The 17,977-nt window shown below is 58.7% G+C and overlaps 10 protein-coding genes across 10 annotated transcripts; 5 read left to right on the top strand and 5 right to left on the bottom strand.

Annotated features, from left to right (window-relative positions):
- Positions 1-112: 112 nt before the first annotated feature.
- On the bottom strand, positions 113-2,437 carry BDZ90DRAFT_250423 (putative tryptophan synthase; the record flags this gene model as incomplete). Its single annotated transcript, XM_025507691.1, has 3 exons — positions 2,374-2,437; positions 1,899-2,296; positions 113-1,823 (listed from the first exon to the last, which is right to left on the bottom strand). The coding sequence occupies exons 1-3, from the start codon at positions 2,416-2,418 to the stop codon at positions 113-115; spliced, it is 2,154 nt and encodes a 717-aa protein (XP_025363699.1). The 5' UTR covers positions 2,419-2,437.
- A 233-nt stretch (positions 2,438-2,670) lies between these two features.
- Positions 2,671-3,552, top strand: BDZ90DRAFT_259143 (hypothetical protein; the record flags this gene model as incomplete). The annotated part of the gene is made up of 1 exon (XM_025508139.1): positions 2,671-3,552. The coding sequence occupies one exon, from the start codon at positions 2,671-2,673 to the stop codon at positions 3,550-3,552; it is 882 nt and encodes a 293-aa protein (XP_025363698.1).
- Positions 3,553-3,665: 113 nt separating this feature from the next.
- On the top strand, positions 3,666-4,098 carry BDZ90DRAFT_138692 (hypothetical protein). Its single transcript, XM_025503444.1, has one exon. It carries the CDS (start codon positions 3,780-3,782, stop codon positions 4,062-4,064), a length of 285 nt encoding a protein of 94 aa, XP_025363697.1. The 5' UTR covers positions 3,666-3,779; the 3' UTR covers positions 4,065-4,098.
- On the bottom strand, positions 3,890-4,823 carry BDZ90DRAFT_138705 (hypothetical protein). Its single transcript, XM_025503445.1, has one exon. It carries the CDS (start codon positions 4,604-4,606, stop codon positions 4,133-4,135), a length of 474 nt encoding a protein of 157 aa, XP_025363696.1. The 5' UTR covers positions 4,607-4,823; the 3' UTR covers positions 3,890-4,132.
- Positions 4,824-5,580: 757 nt separating this feature from the next.
- On the top strand, positions 5,581-6,717 carry BDZ90DRAFT_250419 (putative ZRT2-zinc transporter II; the record flags this gene model as incomplete). Its single annotated transcript, XM_025507690.1, has 2 exons — positions 5,581-5,918; positions 6,003-6,717. The coding sequence occupies 2 exons, from the start codon at positions 5,581-5,583 to the stop codon at positions 6,715-6,717; spliced, it is 1,053 nt and encodes a 350-aa protein (XP_025363695.1).
- Positions 6,718-6,822: 105 nt separating this feature from the next.
- On the bottom strand, positions 6,823-8,612 carry BDZ90DRAFT_231086 (putative histidinol-phosphate transaminase). Its single transcript, XM_025505712.1, has one exon. It carries the CDS (start codon positions 8,544-8,546, stop codon positions 7,215-7,217), a length of 1,332 nt encoding a protein of 443 aa, XP_025363694.1. The 5' UTR covers positions 8,547-8,612; the 3' UTR covers positions 6,823-7,214.
- A 321-nt stretch (positions 8,613-8,933) lies between these two features.
- Positions 8,934-10,166, top strand: BDZ90DRAFT_218088 (hypothetical protein; the record flags this gene model as incomplete). The annotated part of the gene is made up of 4 exons (XM_025504351.1): positions 8,934-9,272; positions 9,348-9,440; positions 9,501-9,911; positions 9,948-10,166. Coding segments are annotated over 4 exons (1,062 nt in total), but the record flags the coding sequence as incomplete, so codon positions are not given.
- A 123-nt stretch (positions 10,167-10,289) lies between these two features.
- On the bottom strand, positions 10,290-12,183 carry BDZ90DRAFT_259139 (hypothetical protein; the record flags this gene model as incomplete). The annotated part of the gene is made up of 2 exons (XM_025508138.1): positions 10,290-11,973; positions 12,059-12,183. The coding sequence occupies 2 exons, from the start codon at positions 12,181-12,183 to the stop codon at positions 10,290-10,292; spliced, it is 1,809 nt and encodes a 602-aa protein (XP_025363692.1).
- A 214-nt stretch (positions 12,184-12,397) lies between these two features.
- Positions 12,398-13,797, top strand: BDZ90DRAFT_231082 (chorismate mutase). Its single transcript, XM_025505711.1, has 2 exons — positions 12,398-13,598; positions 13,681-13,797. The coding sequence occupies exons 1-2, from the start codon at positions 12,745-12,747 to the stop codon at positions 13,748-13,750; spliced, it is 924 nt and encodes a 307-aa protein (XP_025363691.1). The 5' UTR covers positions 12,398-12,744; the 3' UTR covers positions 13,751-13,797.
- A 186-nt stretch (positions 13,798-13,983) lies between these two features.
- BDZ90DRAFT_238127 (hypothetical protein) lies at positions 13,984-17,958 on the bottom strand. Its single transcript, XM_025507331.1, has 2 exons — positions 17,605-17,958; positions 13,984-17,533 (listed from the first exon to the last, which is right to left on the bottom strand). The coding sequence occupies exons 1-2, from the start codon at positions 17,861-17,863 to the stop codon at positions 14,112-14,114; spliced, it is 3,681 nt and encodes a 1,226-aa protein (XP_025363690.1). The 5' UTR covers positions 17,864-17,958; the 3' UTR covers positions 13,984-14,111.
- Between the last annotated feature and the right edge of the window lie 19 nt (positions 17,959-17,977).

Raw genomic sequence — 17,977 nt, 5'->3', positions numbered from 1 at the left:
AGTCGGATTCACGCCGATAACTTAGAGAAGTGAAAGGGATGCTCAATTCTAATACACTATCACAAGCAGACAAGAAGCAAAGTGCCCTACGCCGCCCCTTCTGGCGCCACACTCACGCAATGTGCCAGTCCAACTTGTCGCTCCACCCCTTCTCCTTGAGCGCTGCGCAGATCTGCTCAACATCCTTGTCTCCCCTGCCTGACGCGCACCCGACAATATCCGTGCCCTTGGGCATCTTCCTCGCCTCATTGACAAGCGCGAAAGCCATATGGCTCGTCTCGAGCGCAAGCACAATGCCCTCCTTCTCACACACCAGCCTGAAAGCACGCAGCGCATCCTCGTCGGTGGCGACCGTGTACTCTGCGCGGCCGGAGTCTTTGAGGAAGGCGTGCTCTGGTCCAACACCAGGGTAGTCCAGCCCAGCAGAGATGGAGTGGGTTTCGGTGATTTGCCCGTCTGGTGCCTGAAGAAGGTACGTCTTAACGCCATGCAGGACGCCCGGAGTGCCCTTGCTCAGCGTCGCAGAGTGGCGGTTGGTGTCTACCCCGTCTCCGCCCGCTTCAACGCCGATGAGGCGGACGGACTTGTCCTCAACAAAGGGATGGAACATGCCGATTGCGTTCGACCCACCACCCACGCAGGCTACTACGGCCTCGGGCAGCTTGCCGCGCTTCTCCTGCATCTGCTTCTTGGTCTCTGCGCCGATCACTTGCTGAAACTCGCGCACGATGCTGGGGAACGGATGGGGACCAATCGCCGAGCCTACGATGTAGTGCGTGTTGGACAGGTTGGTGACCCAGTCGCGATTTGCCTCATTGATGGCGTCCTTGAGCGTCTTCGACCCGCTCTCGACGGCGACGACCTTGGCGCCAAGCATCTTCATACGGAAGACGTTGAGCGCTTGCCTGCGCACATCCTCTGCGCCCATGTACACGACGCACTCCAGGCCGAATTTGGCGCAGGCCGTAGCAGTAGCAACACCGTGCTGCCCCGCTCCGGTCTCTGCGATGATCCTCGGCTTACCCAATCGCTTAGCGAGGAGAGCCTGTCCAATGGCATTGTTGATCTTGTGCGAGCCAGTGTGGTTCAAATCCTCGCGCTTGAGCCAAATATTGGCCCCGCCCGCATATTCGGTGAGACGCTCAGCGAAGTAGAGTTCGGAGGGGCGGCCGATGTACTCGTAGTGGGACTCAAACTCTTTCCAGAAGGCGGGGTCGGCCAGAGCATCGAGGTAGGCTTTCTCCAGCTCGGCGTGACAGTCGTAGAGGGCTTCCGGGACGTATTGGCCTCCGAACTTGCCGAAGCGAGGAGGGCGGAGCACACCCTTGGAGTCGGGGACTGGGTCGAGGCCGGGAATGGGAGGGCGATCGCCATTGACTACGCCATCGAGCTTAGGTGTGGGGATCGAGTCTGGAATGTCAATTGCGTCCTTGATGCGGAGCGGCTGAGAACGCTGAATGCCGCCGGTCTTCTTTCCTGTAATTGAGGCGCAGTAATCCTCACCCGCCTTGGCTCGCTCTGCAGTAGAACCTGGTGCATCACGCAGGACTGCGACGAGCTTGCTGCCGATGACGACTCCGTCCGAGTGTTCGCCGACTTCGACGAAGTGCTCGCGCGTGGCGACACCAAAGCCGACGGCAAGGTAGGCGTTGCTAACCGTGCGAATGCGGTTGAGCATCTCGGGAAGGGACTGATTGACGGTGTTGGAGACGCCGGTGACGCCCATCTTGGAGACGACGTAGATGAACGAGTCGGCGAGCTTGGCCAGATGCTGAGTGCGCTTAGGAGTTGTTGACGGGGCAATGAGGGGGATGAATGACATGCTGGTGTACGATGGAAATGACAGGGTAAAGTCAGCATTGCAATAGAGCAGTAATTTGGGCTCGACCCGTACTCACCCCTCCTTTGTGCAGCAAGCACGGAAGTCCTCTGCCTCCTCAGGCGGCAAGTCTACTACGATGAAACCATTTGCTCCCGCCTCCTTGGCATCAGTGACAGCCTTCTGCTCTCCATGAGCCAGAAGAGGGTTGTAGTATCCCATGAAGACGACTGGCGCTTTGAGGCCGCGCCGTCTTGCCTCGCTGACGTATCCCAAGCACATTTTGTAATTGACGCCCTGCGCCAGTGCGACTTCATTGCTGCGCTGAATGGCAGGACCATCTGCCTGCGGGTCAGAGAAGGGCACGCCGAGCTCAATGATGTCTGCACCCCCTGCCTCGAGACCGAGGAGGATGTCGACGGTGTCCTCCTTGGCAGGGAAGCCTGCGGTTACGAAAGCCACAAAGGCCGCCTCGTTCTGTGGGAGAGTGGCAGAAGACAGTGTGAGCCAGGCGTTCTGTCTACGATACACGTCGTCTACATGCGCCTACGCACCTTGTCAGCTTTCGCCTTGAACGTGGCCTTGATATGCTCTGCCATGGTCGTGAGATGATGGTGGTGGTGGAGAAGGAAGAACGAGTCAAGCGACCGGATAAGCCAAATGTCGGAGTTGCTGACGTCAGCCAATGCGGCCAGAGTGTGGCGCCGCTCAGAGCCGCACCGCTCCAGACGTCAGAGAGAGCCTGTGTCTTCCTGCGGGGGCGACGCGGCAACGGACCAACCAAACCAACACCACCTGCCACATCACCACCTTACACCATCGCCAAGCAGACCGTGGCAGCCGCTACCGCCATGGACGATCGCACCGCGCTCGCTGCAATCAAGCGCCGCCTAGACCATTTCGAACGCGATCCCAGCGTGCTGAGCTCGCAAGACACTCCCGCCCTCAGTTCCCTCGAAGTCCGCCTCACCAAGTTGCGAGCCAACTCGAACATCGCACAATCATCGCTCCCGGCCGAACTAGATCAGCTGATCGCTCGGACACAAAGACTCTCGCGCAATGTCGCGGCGGCGCAGGCATACGGCAGCGACGAAGACGAAGGCCAAGACGACGACGACTATGATGTCCTCCACCTGAGCCCCTCGGCCATCGCCCGCCAACTTCAAGAGAGCATTGCGAGCCAGCATCTGGCCACCATCACACTACCGCCCACGCCCAAGCTAGTCGTCAATGAGGATCCACATCCCTCTGCTCCGGGCGACGACCCTGAGAAGCGCCGCCTCGCGCTCGAACAGCGCGAAGACGACATTTCCGAGTACGAACAAGGAGCAGCGGTTCGCAGGAGGCAAGGCTACATGCGCGACGAGGATGGCGACCGCACTGAAAAGGCCCCAACAACATCCGAAAAGCCCTCGTCGTCCTCTGCGCCATCGCAACCCCTCCTCTCGACCGAGCGCACAACGCAAGAAGCCCTCTCCAACGAGCTCCTCCGTATGGCCTCAGTCCTCCGCTCACAGACCGTCTCCTTCTCCGACGCCCTCGAGCGTGATCGAAAGCTCCTCGAGTCGGCCGACGAGAAGCTCATCCAAAATATGGACGTCATGACGAGAACGCGCGGCAAGTTGGGCGAGTATGCGCAGCAGGCTAGAGGGATGGGATGGTTCACCCTAGGCACCGTCCTTATGGTTGTGGTAACGTGGGTGATCATGTTTGTGGTCATTAAGTTGACTTGATTGCGCAACAAGAAGAGAAGGAATGGCAAAGGGTGGAGCCTTGCCGATCTAGCGATCCTCGACGCGAGCCAGTGAAGGCAGTGATTGATCTGATCAATGGACGGGCGGATTCCTAATCCGGAGAGCCCCATCGGCGACTCACCTGATCAGCCCAACAACTTCATCTCGAAGGGACGCCCTCGGTCAAAAGAAGCGAGAAGATCTCACTCGTTTGTGACGCACCACAAATGATGAGATGCGCTGCAAATCCCCCGACAGCATCGACCATCATTTCATGTCTCAGGGACGCCAAGAGGGAGAGAATTGAATCTCATGAGGGGCTGTATGACGCTGGGGCTCTCTTGTACGTACGCGCACGCATACGCATGCGCAGTGGGAAGCAGGCACATCAATTCTCATCACATCCCGCGATCTGGTCCTGTCTTGACCTCTTTGGTTGCATATGTGGACGACTTTCTAAGTTCGATGGTCTTCACAGTCGCATTGGAGGCTGCTGCGAGTGCGAGACGTAAAAGCCTCAGTAGCGACGAGGGAGGCGGCGCACGGATGCAGACGAGGCGACAGACGGTCATCATTGCGGCTACGGCGTCTGCCGACGGGGTGCTAGCTCGCACGACGCTAGCGACAAGCTTTCGAACCAGCGAGCCGTAGGAAGGCAGGTCACCGTTTGCACCATCCGATCGGCAACGGCGGCGGCGGCGTTAGCAACGAAGGCGGCCAAGGTGGCAACGCCCGACGGCGATCGCCCATCCAGAAGCCAAAAGCTGCCCGACTGCGCTGCCGGCCACGCCTTGCTCGCAAAGATTGGCTCATTCGCCTTAAGGCCGCCCATAAGCTGCTCCGCCGGCTCCGTCAATTGTATCGTTACTTCAATGTGACGTCGCGCCGACTTCTGTTGTATGTTCATTTTACTCCACGCCTTGCCGTGCGCTGTCGTTTCCTTTACCGCGGTCAAGCCGCGGTACACTGTAAAGAGGCTCTGTTTCAAAGCAAGATTGGTCCGCGCGATGGGCTGGCAAATCGGGTGGCTGGTTGCAGCAGCAGCTATGGGCATATTGCATCACAACATGAGACAGTGGAGAGCATGAGGTAGTCAATCGCCGTGGTGTGTGATATGGGCTGTAGCCAGCAGGTTTTGCTACGATTTCGAGGCGGCCTGCGAAGATGGCGAGCGACTAGCGAAACAAGCGACACTGTGGTGATACCTCGCGTCTTCGTACCATCGCCATCGCTTGTGACCTGACGCCTCTGATTTCGCTCTTTTTTTTCAGGTGGCTGGCACCAGCGATGCAAATTGCTGCCCGAATGCTTCATTTGACGAAGAGATATCCAGCCTTGGTCCGCAGGACTGCACGATTCTCTATCCATCGTACGAGGGGCTCAAGCCCACACTCACGGGAGCGTGCTTGAGTGCCCTAGCAGCCTTCTGACAAATTGTTGTCCAGAAGAGGGCAGTGGCGCCGGCGACGGAGGATTCCTCTCGCAGGAGATGCAGAAAACCTGCGCATGTTGCCTCGCAACGCGCTTGGAGCCAATCTCTCCTCTACGGCGCGGAGGTCCAGCCCGCATTCAGGAGGATGCGTGGGGCCATAGACGAGAGGATGGCGAAGATCGATCGACCGGAAGGGAGAGCGAGAGCTTTCTCCGATTGGAAACGGCGAAAGCGCAGTACGAGCAAATTGAGACCTCTCCGGCTCCTGCTCGTGCTACCACCTTCAATATGCGCTGCACGCCCTCTTGCTCGTTTCGGGTCCTGACTGTCTTTACATCGCTCCTTCTCCCAACATTCAATTTCCTGCTCCTCTCGCACGTCGTCGCTTGTGCCTCACTTTCGAGTTTTTCTCATCGCTATCTTTTTTGGCGCCGAAGTTGAGATCGGTAGCATATTAAAGGCGAGTCTGTTCCGGCACGTATCGGACCCTCCCCTAACCCATTCCGCATAGCTGACCCTCAGACTGGTCTTTCCTCGTTCCTTCCTAACTACCCACAGCAACTCCGTCACATCCCCTCCTACCTCTACAACCAACAATGGCTGACGCAGAAGCTGCTCCCGCCTGCCATGGCCCTCGCTCCGAGCCCTTTGAGACTGGAAGCGGCTCCATTGGCCTTCGAATCGGCGCCATCTTCATCCTCCTCGCCTCTTCCGCGCTCACGACGCTGTTCCCCATCGTCACAAGGCGCGTCCCCCGCCTCACCATCCCGTCGTCGGCATTCGACTTTGCCAAGTACTTTGGCAGCGGTGTCATTATCGCTACCGCCTTCATGCACTTGCTTGAGCCGGGAGCCGATGAGCTTGCCAGCCCCTGCCTCAACGAGAACTTCCAGGAGTACCCCTTTGCCTTTGCTTTTGCCATGATCTCGCTCTTGTGAGTCCAATCGAGGCCCTGCAGCACCACTAGCTCGAATGGCCTCTGACGCTTATCTCTACCTTCTCGGCCCCGCCCACGCAGCGTCACCTTCTTCGTCGAGCTCCTCGCCTTCCGCGTTGGATCCAAGATCGCTCAGCGCCTCGCCTACGACCCCCACCAGGGTGGCCACCACCATGCCAACGCTCACGGCCACGACGCCCAGGCTGTGAACGGTGGCTCTAGCCCCACGGCCGCCATGACCGCAAAGGGCAGCGAGGAGGACGTCAACTCCGTCGAGAAGGGCTTCACAAAGGACCAGCCCCTCTCAGCCGCCGCTTCTGAGATTCTCGGTGTCGCTATCCTCGAGTTCGGTGTCATTTTCCACTCGGTCATCATCGGCATTACGCTCGGCACCACGAGCGACTTCAAGATCCTCTTCATCGTCATCATCTTCCACCAGATGTTTGAAGGTCTCGGTCTCGGTGCTCGTCTTTCGCTCCTCCCGCTCGCGCCCAAGTCGCTCATCCCCTACATTGGAGCAATTGCCTACGCACTCGTTACCCCCATTGGCCTCGCCATTGGTCTCGGCGTTCGCAACACCTACAATGAGGAGAGCGCCACGGCCAACTACGTCACTGGTATCTTCGACTCGGTCTCGGCTGGTATTCTCCTTTACACCGGTCTCGTCGAGCTCCTCGCCCACGAGTTCATCTTCAACGAGAAGATGCGCACCGCTCCCCTGGGCAAGGTCGTCCTCAACGTCATTGAGATGTTCATCGGCGCAGGCCTCATGGCCCTCCTCGCCAAGTGGGCCTAAGCATCGTACGATGCAGCTGCAATCGAGCTGAGCAGGCTGCGGAAGAAGGGCAGCGAGCTAGCAAGCAAGAGATAGACGCGGCCGCCCGCCACTACACCATCTTCACAAGATCGACGGCTCCGATGCGATCTGGTGGTGGGCGTGAAGAATACGTTCGATATCCTTGTCATCGACTTGACCCCATCCAACATGTTACCATCTTCTTAGTCCCGCTTTTACTATTCGACGCCTCACCAACTCTTTCGCTTTCGATTCGCTTTCGGTAAGACCTCTTACACCCTCTTTTGCTGCATCCTGTCTCTGTACCACCACCATCATCATCACCATCACCAAAACGTCACACACGACGAACGTGATAGATTCTTTCTTTCAATCACACCCATATGATTCCCTTCATCACTCAGCGGGTCTGCCAGTCGCATCGCGATAGCATCGAATGACTCATTGCACATTACGCTCCTCTATGATGATCCACAGCTGTGCCGCTCACTCGGTTACTATGCGCCAATGCCCTCTGCCCGCAGCATCTCCCCAATCAGCTCGACACACCTCCTGTTCTCAATCTGCGTCCCCACTGTGATCCTCAAGCACCCTGCACACCCCAAATCACTGCTCCTGTTCCTCACCACCAGCCCGCGCTCTTCCGCCATCCTCTTGTACACCCTGCCTGCCCTCGCCGAGTCCGGCTTGCCACCCTGCGTCTTGGGAGCATCCAAGATCTGCACAAGGAGGAAGTTGGCGTCATTACCACCCATTACGTCGCCCACACCTGGAATGGGCAAGAGGGCAGCGAGGAGCTCGTCCCGGTTGTCGAGGAGCTGCTTGATGTGGAGACGGGCTCGGTCTACTCCGGCAGGAGAGAGGGCGAGGCTTGCGAGGTGGGCTGTAGGCTGCGGTACATTGTAGGGGGCTTTGGCGTTGTTCATAATCTGGATTAAGGCCGGGCTACTGTACGCGATGCCCATCCTAATCCCCGCGAGCCCGTACGCCTTGCTGAGCGTCTGCGAAACGACGAGGTTCTTGTACTCGGCGAGGAGGGGAACAGCAGAGACCTGCTGAGCCTTATCGCGGCGGCCCAAGCGGATCTCCTCCTCTGCAAAATCAATGTACGCCTCGTCTACGACTACGAGGCCCTTGTAGGTTGGCTCGTCGAGGATTCGGCGGACATCTCGGAGGTCAAGGAGGGTTCCTGTCGGATTGCCCGGTGAGCAGAGATAGATGATCTTGATGTTGGGCGTGCTGCGGAGCGTAGAGAGGAGAGCGTCGACATCTAGCGAAAAGTCTCCGTCATCGACTCGCAGCGGCACCTTGACCACGCCGACGTCGTTGACGGCAGCGCAAACCGAATACATGCCGTACGTCGGCGGGCAGACGGCAATTGCGTCCTTGCCAGGCGTGCAGACGACCCGCTGGATCAAATCGATGACTTCATCACTCCCTACGCCAAGGAAGACGTGCTCGTCTCCAGGCAAGTTGCGGTGCTTAGCCAAAGTAGACTTGATGCCGAAGAGCGAAGGATCGGGGTAACGGTGCAGGTCGAGCGGGTCAGAAGGGCCCGCCACAGCGTCCTGGGCTGCGGCTGCATCGTTGCCGCCTTTGATGTTCTCGTGACCATTCAGTGGCAAGGCGCTCGAGCCTGAAGGAAGGGCGTGACCAAGCGAATTCTCATTCGCATCGAGAAGGATTCCCTCTTGATAGTCGTCGCGGGCGCAGCGATACGGCTGAAGAGAGAGGATGTTGGGGCGGACGATGTCCTCGAGCACAAAGTGAGGAGGCTTGAGGCTGGCCGTGTGGGCTGCCGCGGTTTCAGAGATGCCCGGAATTGTCATTGTGAATGGGATGTTGGTGGTAAGAAGGACGAAAGCTGCTAAAGACTTGGTCTGCTCCCGTCGTCGTCGACGACCTCACCGAGTCACTTCGGACTCAGATCAGTCGAGCAGCCGGACTCAGAGTCGAGTGGCTCGAGCGCAGGCGGCGCGCTTCTTCGTAGGTTCATTGTCGGTGGCTCAGTCGTCCCCGATCCACGATAGGGCAAAGGCTATCTGGCTCTCTGGCTGGCTGCCTCTTTCTCACCATACTACACGCTCTATCGCGACAACACCATTCATGGAGCGAAACATTGCCATATTGGGAGGAGGAGGTGAGCAGGGCGGCAGATGCAAGCCAGCGTTCTCTCCCTCTTCTAACATCCTCTGTTCTCCTCTCGCGCGCAATCAGTCCTCGGCCTCACCACCGCTCTCGAGCTGGCGACCTCCCACACCCCCTCTCAAGCACCAATTCACATCCACATCCTCGCGCGCGACCTGCCGCTGACCCCGGCCGGCCTAGCATCTCAAGGCTGGTCCTCCCCATGGGCAGGCTTCAACTGGTGCTCCTTCGCGCCCAAGGACGATATCATCACCCAAGAACGCGACAAGCTAGCGTACAATGAGTGGAAACGCATGGTCAAGGACAAGGAGATGCCGAGCGAGACAATGGCTTCTATGCCTTTCAAACACTATCTACCCGGGGAATACAAGAGGGGAGACCTGTGGTTCGAGGACTTTGTGGACGATGTACGTACGTGCACCAGCTGCCTGGGAGGAGGTGGATGCATGCTGATCTCCTCTCCCGCTCTTCCTCTCCACCAGTTCCGATACCACCCATCGAGCGCCCATGAGCCTCGCCACTACATCACCTACACCTCCTTCGGCGTCAACACGCCCCTCTACCTTGCCTACCTCGTGAAGCGATTACAAGCATTCGACGCCACTACCCACGGCGTCTCAGTCTTATTTCACGAGACGGACACCTTTTCATCCCTCGGCTCGGTATACACGCATTGTGCGACAACTATCTCTCCATCGAGCGATCCCGCCAGCTGGTTGGTGATAAACGCTTCTGGCCTCGGGTCCCTCTACCTGACCGACGTATTGGACAAGGCAGTCCACCCCATCCGCGGCCAAACAGTCCTCCTCTCCGTACCGACCGCCTTCACTAGCAACCCACGATGCGTAATGGACGCCTCTGACCCAAAGGCGAAGCCTACCTACCTGATCCCTCGCGGTAGGGGGAGTGGCCAGGTAATCTTAGGCGGGACCTTTGGAGTGGATGAATGGGAGAGGGAGCCCAGTGAAGAGGATACGGCCAGGATACTCAGGGATTGCTGGAAGTTGTGTCCTGACATCCTGGAGGGGCATACCGTGGATGAGGAGGTCAACGAGCAGTCCGCCGTGACGGCATTGCGCAAGCAGATCATCAGCGTCAACGTCGGGTTGCGTCCTGCGAGAAGAGGGGACGTCACGCGCGTTGAGTTGGATGCGGTCAAGCTGGGCGAGGGTCCAAAGGGGGGGATGGCGCCCGTGTTGCATTGCTATGGAGCTGGGAAAGCTGGATATCAGACCAGCATGGGCGTGGCGAGGGAGGCGAGGGAGCTCGTGGAGAGACATTACGCGGAGCTGGAGAGATGAAAAGAGGATGGTGTTGTGTGGATGGTGGTGACATTGCTCTTCGTATTTACATCGCGAGCACCGCCTCAGCTACACGCCATCGTCACCATCACACTCGTTGCCATGATCATCCTCTTCGCTGACTCATGGCCTGCTCGGAGCATTCGCCATAGCCCCTCCGGAGCCACTGCCGCCGGCGCCCGAAGCATAAGTGTTCGGGTGACCATACGCAGCGTGGTACGCTTCGGCCTCACGGCGAGCCTGCTCATAGAGACGCTGCTTCTCCTCTTCGGCCTGTTGCTGCGGGTGTTGCTGCTGTTGCTGCTGCGGGTAGCTTTGGGCTGGGTAGCCAGCCTGCTGCGCAGGTTGATGCTGCTGCTGCTGCTGCTGCTGGGGAGGAGCTTGGGGCTGCTGTTGCTGCTGTTGTTGATACCACTGCGCGTAAGCTTGGGCATCATGGGGAGGAGCGCCATGCTGTTGCTGAGGCTGCTGCCCACCATAGCCGTTGGGCTGTGCCTGCCCCTGGTAAGCGTGCTGCTGGCCCTGGTATGGGTCCGTCGGCTGCTGCGCATATCCTTGCTGTTGAGGGGGCGCCTGCTGCTGTCCCGCGTATCCATACTCAGGCCTGACCCCCATGTACTGCCCCTGGCTCTGACCCGGCTGATGAACCGCCATGCTCCTCTCCATCATCGCATCGAACGTGCCTCTCGCCCTTACAAACTTGTCATTCAAGGCCCTCAACTCCTGCACCTTGCCCGAATAGCGATCGATCAGCCTCACAATGCGTGGTCGCATAGCAAGGGAAGACTGATAAAGGTCCTGCAGTTCCTCGTCTTCCGCCAGATTGGCAGCTCCGCCCCCTTGGCCTCCCTCCGCTTCGAGCTGGCGCAATCTGGCGAGAAGACGATCAATGTCGCCTGCCTGCTGGAAGATGCGAGCCTCCTGCTCTGCCTCGCGGCGAATCTCTTCGGGCGTGGGGTCGGGTAGGACCTCGACATAGTTGACGGGGAAGATGCCTGCCTCGCCGCGCAGCTCGCCTCGCCACCAGTGCTCGTAGACACTGTCCAGGACGCGAATGATGTCGCCTTTGCTGAAAGGCAGCTCGCCGGCTTCCGAGGGGGAGAAGTCGTAGAGGGCGCGAACACGCGAAGGGCGAGCAGGTTGCGCGGGAGCGGGCGCGGGCGCGGGTGCTGATGACGCTGAGGATGGGGTAGGCTGCTGCTGCTGCTGCTGCTGCTGCTGCTGCTGTTGAGGTTGGCGAGAGGACGAGGCGGTCTCACTGGCGTTGGGATTGGGCAACGTCTTGTCGAGGAGAGCTGCAGTGGCAGAGCCCGGCGCCTTGGATGAAGACGAGGCCGCTGCAGCGTCTCCACTCGCGCCACCTCCATAGCTAGTTGCGCCTCGCCCTCCCTGATCCTGCATGCTGAGCTCTAATACCCTCCTCAGCTCCTCATCTTCCTTGCGCAGCTGTTCCGAGCTGGGCTCTGCAGGCTCAGGAGCTGGCTGATCGACGGAGGCCGTGAACCCTTGCTGGCGCAGCTGCTCCACCGTCTCCTTTACCAATCCTAGACTGCCATCCCCACCATCATCAAAGTCCTTTGCCCACTCTTGCAGAACAGCGACAACGCGCTTGCGCACACTGTCATGCGTGTTACGGTCTGCTACGACACGGGCGAGTGTCTGTGTAAAGTTGCGCGACGCCAGCTCGCGATGGGCTGCTATGCCTGCATTCTTTGCCAGGGCGTCAGAGAGGGTGATTGAGTAGAGCTGCACGTTGGCGTTGCGGTGGACGAGGCGCTTCTGTATGGCCGAGATGCAATTGCGTGCGCTGAGAGGATGGAGATGTCATCAGCCATCAGCACCACGCGACCAACCCTGTTGTTGCAGTCGTGCGCAGCCCACTCTTCACTCACCCCGTCTCTCCCTCGCTCGAGACCTTGTCGCAGATGTCTAGATTCGTCTGCCAGTCCTCCGACGTAAGTGTCTCTGCCGTTGCTTTGGTAACGATGTCATCGTACGGATTCGCGGCCTTGAACATGCCTGGCTGATGAGCGGTGGTGTGGTGAAAGAGGTTCGTGGGAAAACAAAGATGAAAGGAAGCGAAGTGTGCGATAGTGTCCGTCCTCAACACAGCCAGCCAGCGGCGCAGTGCGATGCGACGCCGACTGCTCAGCCCGCCTTGACAAGTGGAGTCGTCGGAGACCTCCCGTGGGGCGCGAGCGGAAATCTTGTTAACCACTCTGGACGGACTACTCTGGATCGCTTGGACAGGTTGAGCTGCTCGGTGGCCCACTTCCCGGCCGCCGCTTTGTGCTTTGTCTGGGCGTCAGGCGAATCGACGCCCCGCGACTCGCCTCCGCTGTTGAGGACCAGTTGAAAGCAATGCTAGGCCTGATCCATCTTCCTTCCTTTTGCATTGCTTATCATCGAGCGGCACGGCCGGCACGACAACTACTTCTCGCTCTCTTCACTTTCTGTTTCAAGCCATAGCCGCAGTCTTCGATTGCCGGCGCCGCTTCTTTTCCTGCCTACCTCTTCTCCTCGCACCTCCTATCCGCCTACGCTTTTCCGCCCTCCGCTTCGCTACCCGCCAATCAAGATGGCTCCTTCGTCCAACGTCTTCAATCTAGCTACGTCGTCCGCCTCCCAGATTCTCTCCCTCGAATCGATACGCTCAGTCCTTCAACGTCTAGAGGACACCATCGTCTTCCAGCTCATCGAGCGCGCTCAATTTGCGCGCAATGCGCCCATGTACTACCCGGGCGCCTTCCCCGAGCTCATCGAAAAGGAAGGATGGCACGCCTCGTGGGTCGAGTGGTTCCTCAAGGAGACCGAGGGGGCTCATGCCAAGTGCAGGAGGTGGGATGCGCCCGATGAGTACCCTTTCACCAAGCCGGACTTGCTGCCCAAGGCCATCCTCCCACCGATCAAGTACCCGAAACTGCTCTACGATCACGGCATCAATGTGAACACGGATATCTATACGCATTACCGCGATGTCATCGTACCCACGATCACGAGTGACGACGATGACGGACAATACGGCTCCTCAGCAGTACGAGATGTTGAGACGCTCGCTGCTCTCTCCCGACGCATTCATTTCGGCATGTTCGTTTCCGAGTCCAAATTCCGCAGCGATCCACAAGCTTTCATCGAGCCCATCAGGAAAGAGGACAGGGAAAAGTTGGAAGCCCTAATCACCAAGCCGGCTGTGGAGCAGGCATTGCTGGTCAGGTTGAGGGAGAAGGCGAGGGTGTACGGGCAGGATCTGGACAAGGCAGTGGGATCATTGGCAACACAAGGACAAGGGGCTACGGCGGGGACTGCGGCCGCGCGACCGGCATCATCCTCTGGGGAGAAGCACAAAATCGACGCAGACGACGTCGTGCACATCTATCAGGATTTCGTTATACCCATGACCAAGAGGGTCGAGGTGGACTACTTGATTAAGAGGTGCTCAACGGCATCGGTCAGCAAGTGTTGAAAGCATGCTTACCCCGCTTCCTGCCTCCATCTCGCCTGTTCCCGCGCACAGACTTGATCACCTTTCACCATCGCAACTGGCAAAGATTGAAGCAGGCGAGGGATACGCTGAGGAGGCATAGCGAGCTAGGTCATTAGTAAGCCAAAGGGAGAAGGAAGCCAGGAGCAGTGGCACGAGCAGCGCAGTAGCGTAATCGATCGAAATCTCGTTGACAGGTCCATCGTTCGACTCGCCAGAGCACGGCTTACTGGTCACTCGTGAGCGCTCACCGTCCTGCCTCGACATCATCATGTGCACCTTAGATGCAATCGTCTTGGAGCTCAGAACGATGTCGAGCGCCCACACGTGAAGAATCGCGTTCAGAGATGTGTGCAATTTGGTTGAAGCTGATGGTACATGATGGGGTCGAGACGTCGTCCCGCTGGCAGTGAAAGATGATGAGCCACTCCTTCTCCGCGCCCTCCCCACCTCCCTCGCCGCGCTTACTGCCCCTCGCCGCCAGTGTGCAGAGGCGTCGACCCACTCAAAGGCGTGCTACCTCCTCCTGGTCCAGCAGCTCCTCCAGGCGTTCCGCCTCTCCCTGCCCCACTCGCCGTCGGACTCGCAGCGCCTGCTCCTTCGATCAATTCGAGGTAGGCGCTAGTCCTCGCCTTGTTGTTCGCCCCCTTCTTCTCCAAATGCCCCTTGAGCCCCTCCTTCAATCCTGGCGCTCTCCTGACGACATCGACAAGCTGCTCGGACGGCAATTGGAAAAGGGCAGCAAAGCTCCCCGGAGCAGTCTGCTCAGCGCAGATTACGAAGCCCTTCCAAGGGAGCTCGTTCTGCCAGATCTTCTTGACTATGAGGCGAGAGAGGATGTTGCTCGAGATGAAGCCTGAGAGAGACTTGTACGTCGTGACGGCCATGATTGCCGTACGCATGAAGAGAGTGGCGAGGTGCGGCTCCTCCACAAGCTGATTGAGCGCAGCTGCCAGGACGGAAGAGGTGAAGAGATCTGTCATGCTGAAGCAGATGCGAATCGCCTCTGCTGTTGTCTTCAGCCCAATCACCTCCTCATTGGAGTGGAGCAGGCCAAGGAGCTCGTGGGGCTGGAGCAGCTGAGAGTCACGTACGCGAGGTTGGTTGGTAGAAACGCTCCCAAAGCCTTGCTCGGGACGGGAGACGACCGAGGCAAAGAGATTCTTGATCGTTGTGCGATCCTCAGGTAGCTTTGAGTTCAAAATTGTCACCGCCTTCGGGAGGAGCTTGAGAATCTCGGGCTTGGTGCAGTGCGGGAGGATTGGGATCAGGAAGTGCGCGTCCACGTCGTCCCTGTCTGATACGAGATTCTTGACCGTAGTGAGCAAAGCTTGCGTGCGACCCTTCTCCGCCATGACCGTGAACACGCTGAGAGCCAGGCCGTCGGCGCCTCGAGGGAAGGTCTTGAGGAGATCGAGGAGCTTGGGGTTGCTTGGACCCAAGGAGCGGACGAGGGCTGCAATGTGCTGCTCGACACCCTTTTGGACCACAGTAGACATCGCAGGGTAAGCGGCGAAGACCTCGTCCAGCATCGAGGGAATCTTGACGCTTAGGACGAAGGGCATTTCGACGAATTGAAGAACCTGCGAGGCATTCTCGAGCGCGAAGCTCCAATCCTTTGTCGGGTCGCGCTGTGGCCGCTCGCCCTCTTCTCCTTCTCCTTCACCCTCTCCCTCTCCCTCTTGAATCCCCTTGTCGCCGTCGGCGACGTTAGCAGCGCCATTGACTTTGTTGGTGTCGGCTACCGCTGAAGACTTTTGAGTCGTGTCTGTGTCAGGGGCCTTGCCATTCTCGCCCTTTACCGTCAGGCGTTTGATGGACTCCCTCGCCGACTCAAGCACGGCAGCTTCAAATGGCCCTCCACCCCCAACCCAGCCCCTTACAGTCTTGATCGCCGTCTGTCTGAGCCCGTTGTCTGCATTTCGCGAGAGATCGAGCAACTGCTTCAGCGCCCTCTCCCTGATCGGCGGTCGGGAAACCGCAAACTCCCTCAAACCCATAAAACCGACAGCCATTCTCTCCTTATCATGGCACAGCCCGGCGACCAGATCGACTACCTCGTCAGGCAAGCTGGGAAGCTCCGCCAAGAAGTGGAAAAGGGTTCTGTCTTTCTCCTCGATGTGAGGTAGAACGGACTTCACCACCTTTGGAAGCCATACATTGTAGCTAGTCTCCTGCCCGCGTTTACGCCGCGAGACGTCGCAGAACCACTCTTCGGAGAGCCATTGGATGGCAAAGGGTATTCGACGAGAGAAGTCCGCAGAGAGGAAGTCGAGCATTTGTTGGCGGATGACGTTTGCGTGGCTGCGGAGGGAGATGAGGGGCTTGCCGCTGCTGCTGCTGCCGCTTTCACCGTCGTTCTCCCCTTCCTGCGCAGGCGACTCAGCCACCGTCTCAAACCCCCTGCTGGCGAGCCTGATGACCAACGTAGCCCAGAGCGTCTGAGAGGGGACAGCATCACTGAACTCCGCGCTCCCCGCAGCTGCCTGGCCACCTGCATCGCACATTCGGCCAACCGCTTCTTTGATCAGAGCCTTCGCCTCCGTCTGACTGAAAGGCTCTGGTGGTGCGAGCTCGAAATCTTCCAATCCGGCAAGCGCATCCTCCGCGTCCTCCTCATCAGCACCAAGCTCTTGGCCCGGGGCTGTGAGAGCAGACTGATTAGCCGCGCCCTGCTGATCGAGCTTTCGCAAGTCTTCGTCTTCAAGGTCTTGCTTGAGCGGGTTCTCTGGCAGGCCAGCTCCTGGAAGGGGTTGCATAGGTTCTGCGCCGCCAGACTCTTCTGCCTTGATCTGTCTGCGAGTGGGAGGCGGGCCTGCGACTGCCTGGCTCGCTGAAGCGGCTAGCGGCGGTGGACCAGGAGGCATTGATGGAGGAGGCGCTTGAGGCATGCCGTGTAGCCTTGACCTTGTCCTCTCGATGGCTCGTTGCAGCTCTTCGTCTGGAACGGCGGTCAAATTGGCCATAATGAGGTCGATGACCAGCGGCAGTTGAAGTGTGGTAGCGTCGAACACAGCCAGCGGATTTGGTCTGGTATCTTCCGCTGCCGCTCGACAGAAGGCATGAGCCCCTTCTATGCCGCTGAGTGATGAAGAAGCGTCTGACGATGAGGGCTCAGCGGCTGCCATGCGCTGCCTCTTCTCCGACTGTTCAATCTCCTGATCGATGTTCTCTCGCTTGCGCTTTGCCTCTGCCTCTTTGCGCTCCCAATCTGCCCTCGCCGCAGCCTCCATTCTCTGCCTCTGCGCCTGCAGTGCCTCCTGAATCTGCGGCCTGTGCGGTCCCGTGAGGTTATGCCTCTCAAAGTGCGCAAATACTAGCCGCAGCGTCTTTTCGGCGTTGCGTATGTGCGTATATGGTTGTCCAGCGAGGGCAGCAGGCGTCCAGCTAACGAGGGCCTCAATGACGATCTTGGACAAGGGCGGGCGAGCTTTTGCGAGCAAGCTGAGAGTGTTGAGGCAGGCCATGATGAGGTCGCAGTTGCCGCTGGTGAAGACGAGGGTGACGACTGAGGTCAGAAGGCGATTGGCCTCACCCTCGAGGGCAGCAGGCTGGAGGAAGCCGTGATGGTTCGGAACCATGCTGACGCTAACGTCGACGTTGCGGCTTCGGGGATCAGCGCCTGCGCGGGTCTGCACCTGGATGATCTTCTGGAAGGCCTTGATGGCGGCGACTTTGACTCCCTGTGGACCTTGCTCGAAGAGGTACGCTATTCTCTCCTTGATGCGCTCGATAGTCTGCCATGTCTTGTGGTATGATGGGTCGTTGCAGCATTGCCTGAAGAGGGGAGTGTATGTCGAGGCGAAGACCTGGATGGCCTTCTTGGCGTGGATCAGCTGCGAATCATTGAGAAACGCCAAGACAGCGTCTGGCGTATGGATCGCAACTGCGTAGCAGGTGGTGTAAGTACAGGTCAGCGCTACCATTCTCGAGGCGAGGCAAGATGATGGGACTCACGAGCATTCCTTCCCTCAGAGCTCAACGTCGCCCGACAAAAAGCGAGGTCAAGCACATCTGCAATCCACCGCTTGAGTGCTTCCTTCGCCCTGGGCACCAATGAGACGAGGCTGGGCAACAAGATAGCAAGATTGCCCGGCTGCGTCTGGAAGAGGGTATAGAGCTGCGTGAGATGGCGCGATTCGGAGGCGCCGTCCTGCGCATTGAGGGCTGCGCTCAGCAGGCCCAAGGCGTCTTGGTTGTTCGACGCCTCGGCCATTGCGGGCTGGTGAGCGAGCGGGGGAGGAGAAAGAGCGAGGGAGGGGAAGGTTGAGGACAGAAAGCAAGAACGGACAGACGAAGGGAAGATTGGAAGAGGAGGAGGATCTCAAGC

This window comes from Jaminaea rosea (genome assembly GCF_003144245.1).
Source record: "Jaminaea rosea strain MCA 5214 unplaced genomic scaffold BDZ90scaffold_3, whole genome shotgun sequence".
Lineage (NCBI taxonomy): Eukaryota > Fungi > Basidiomycota > Exobasidiomycetes > Microstromatales > Jaminaea > Jaminaea rosea.
This window is presented reverse-complemented; position numbering and strand designations above follow the sequence as displayed.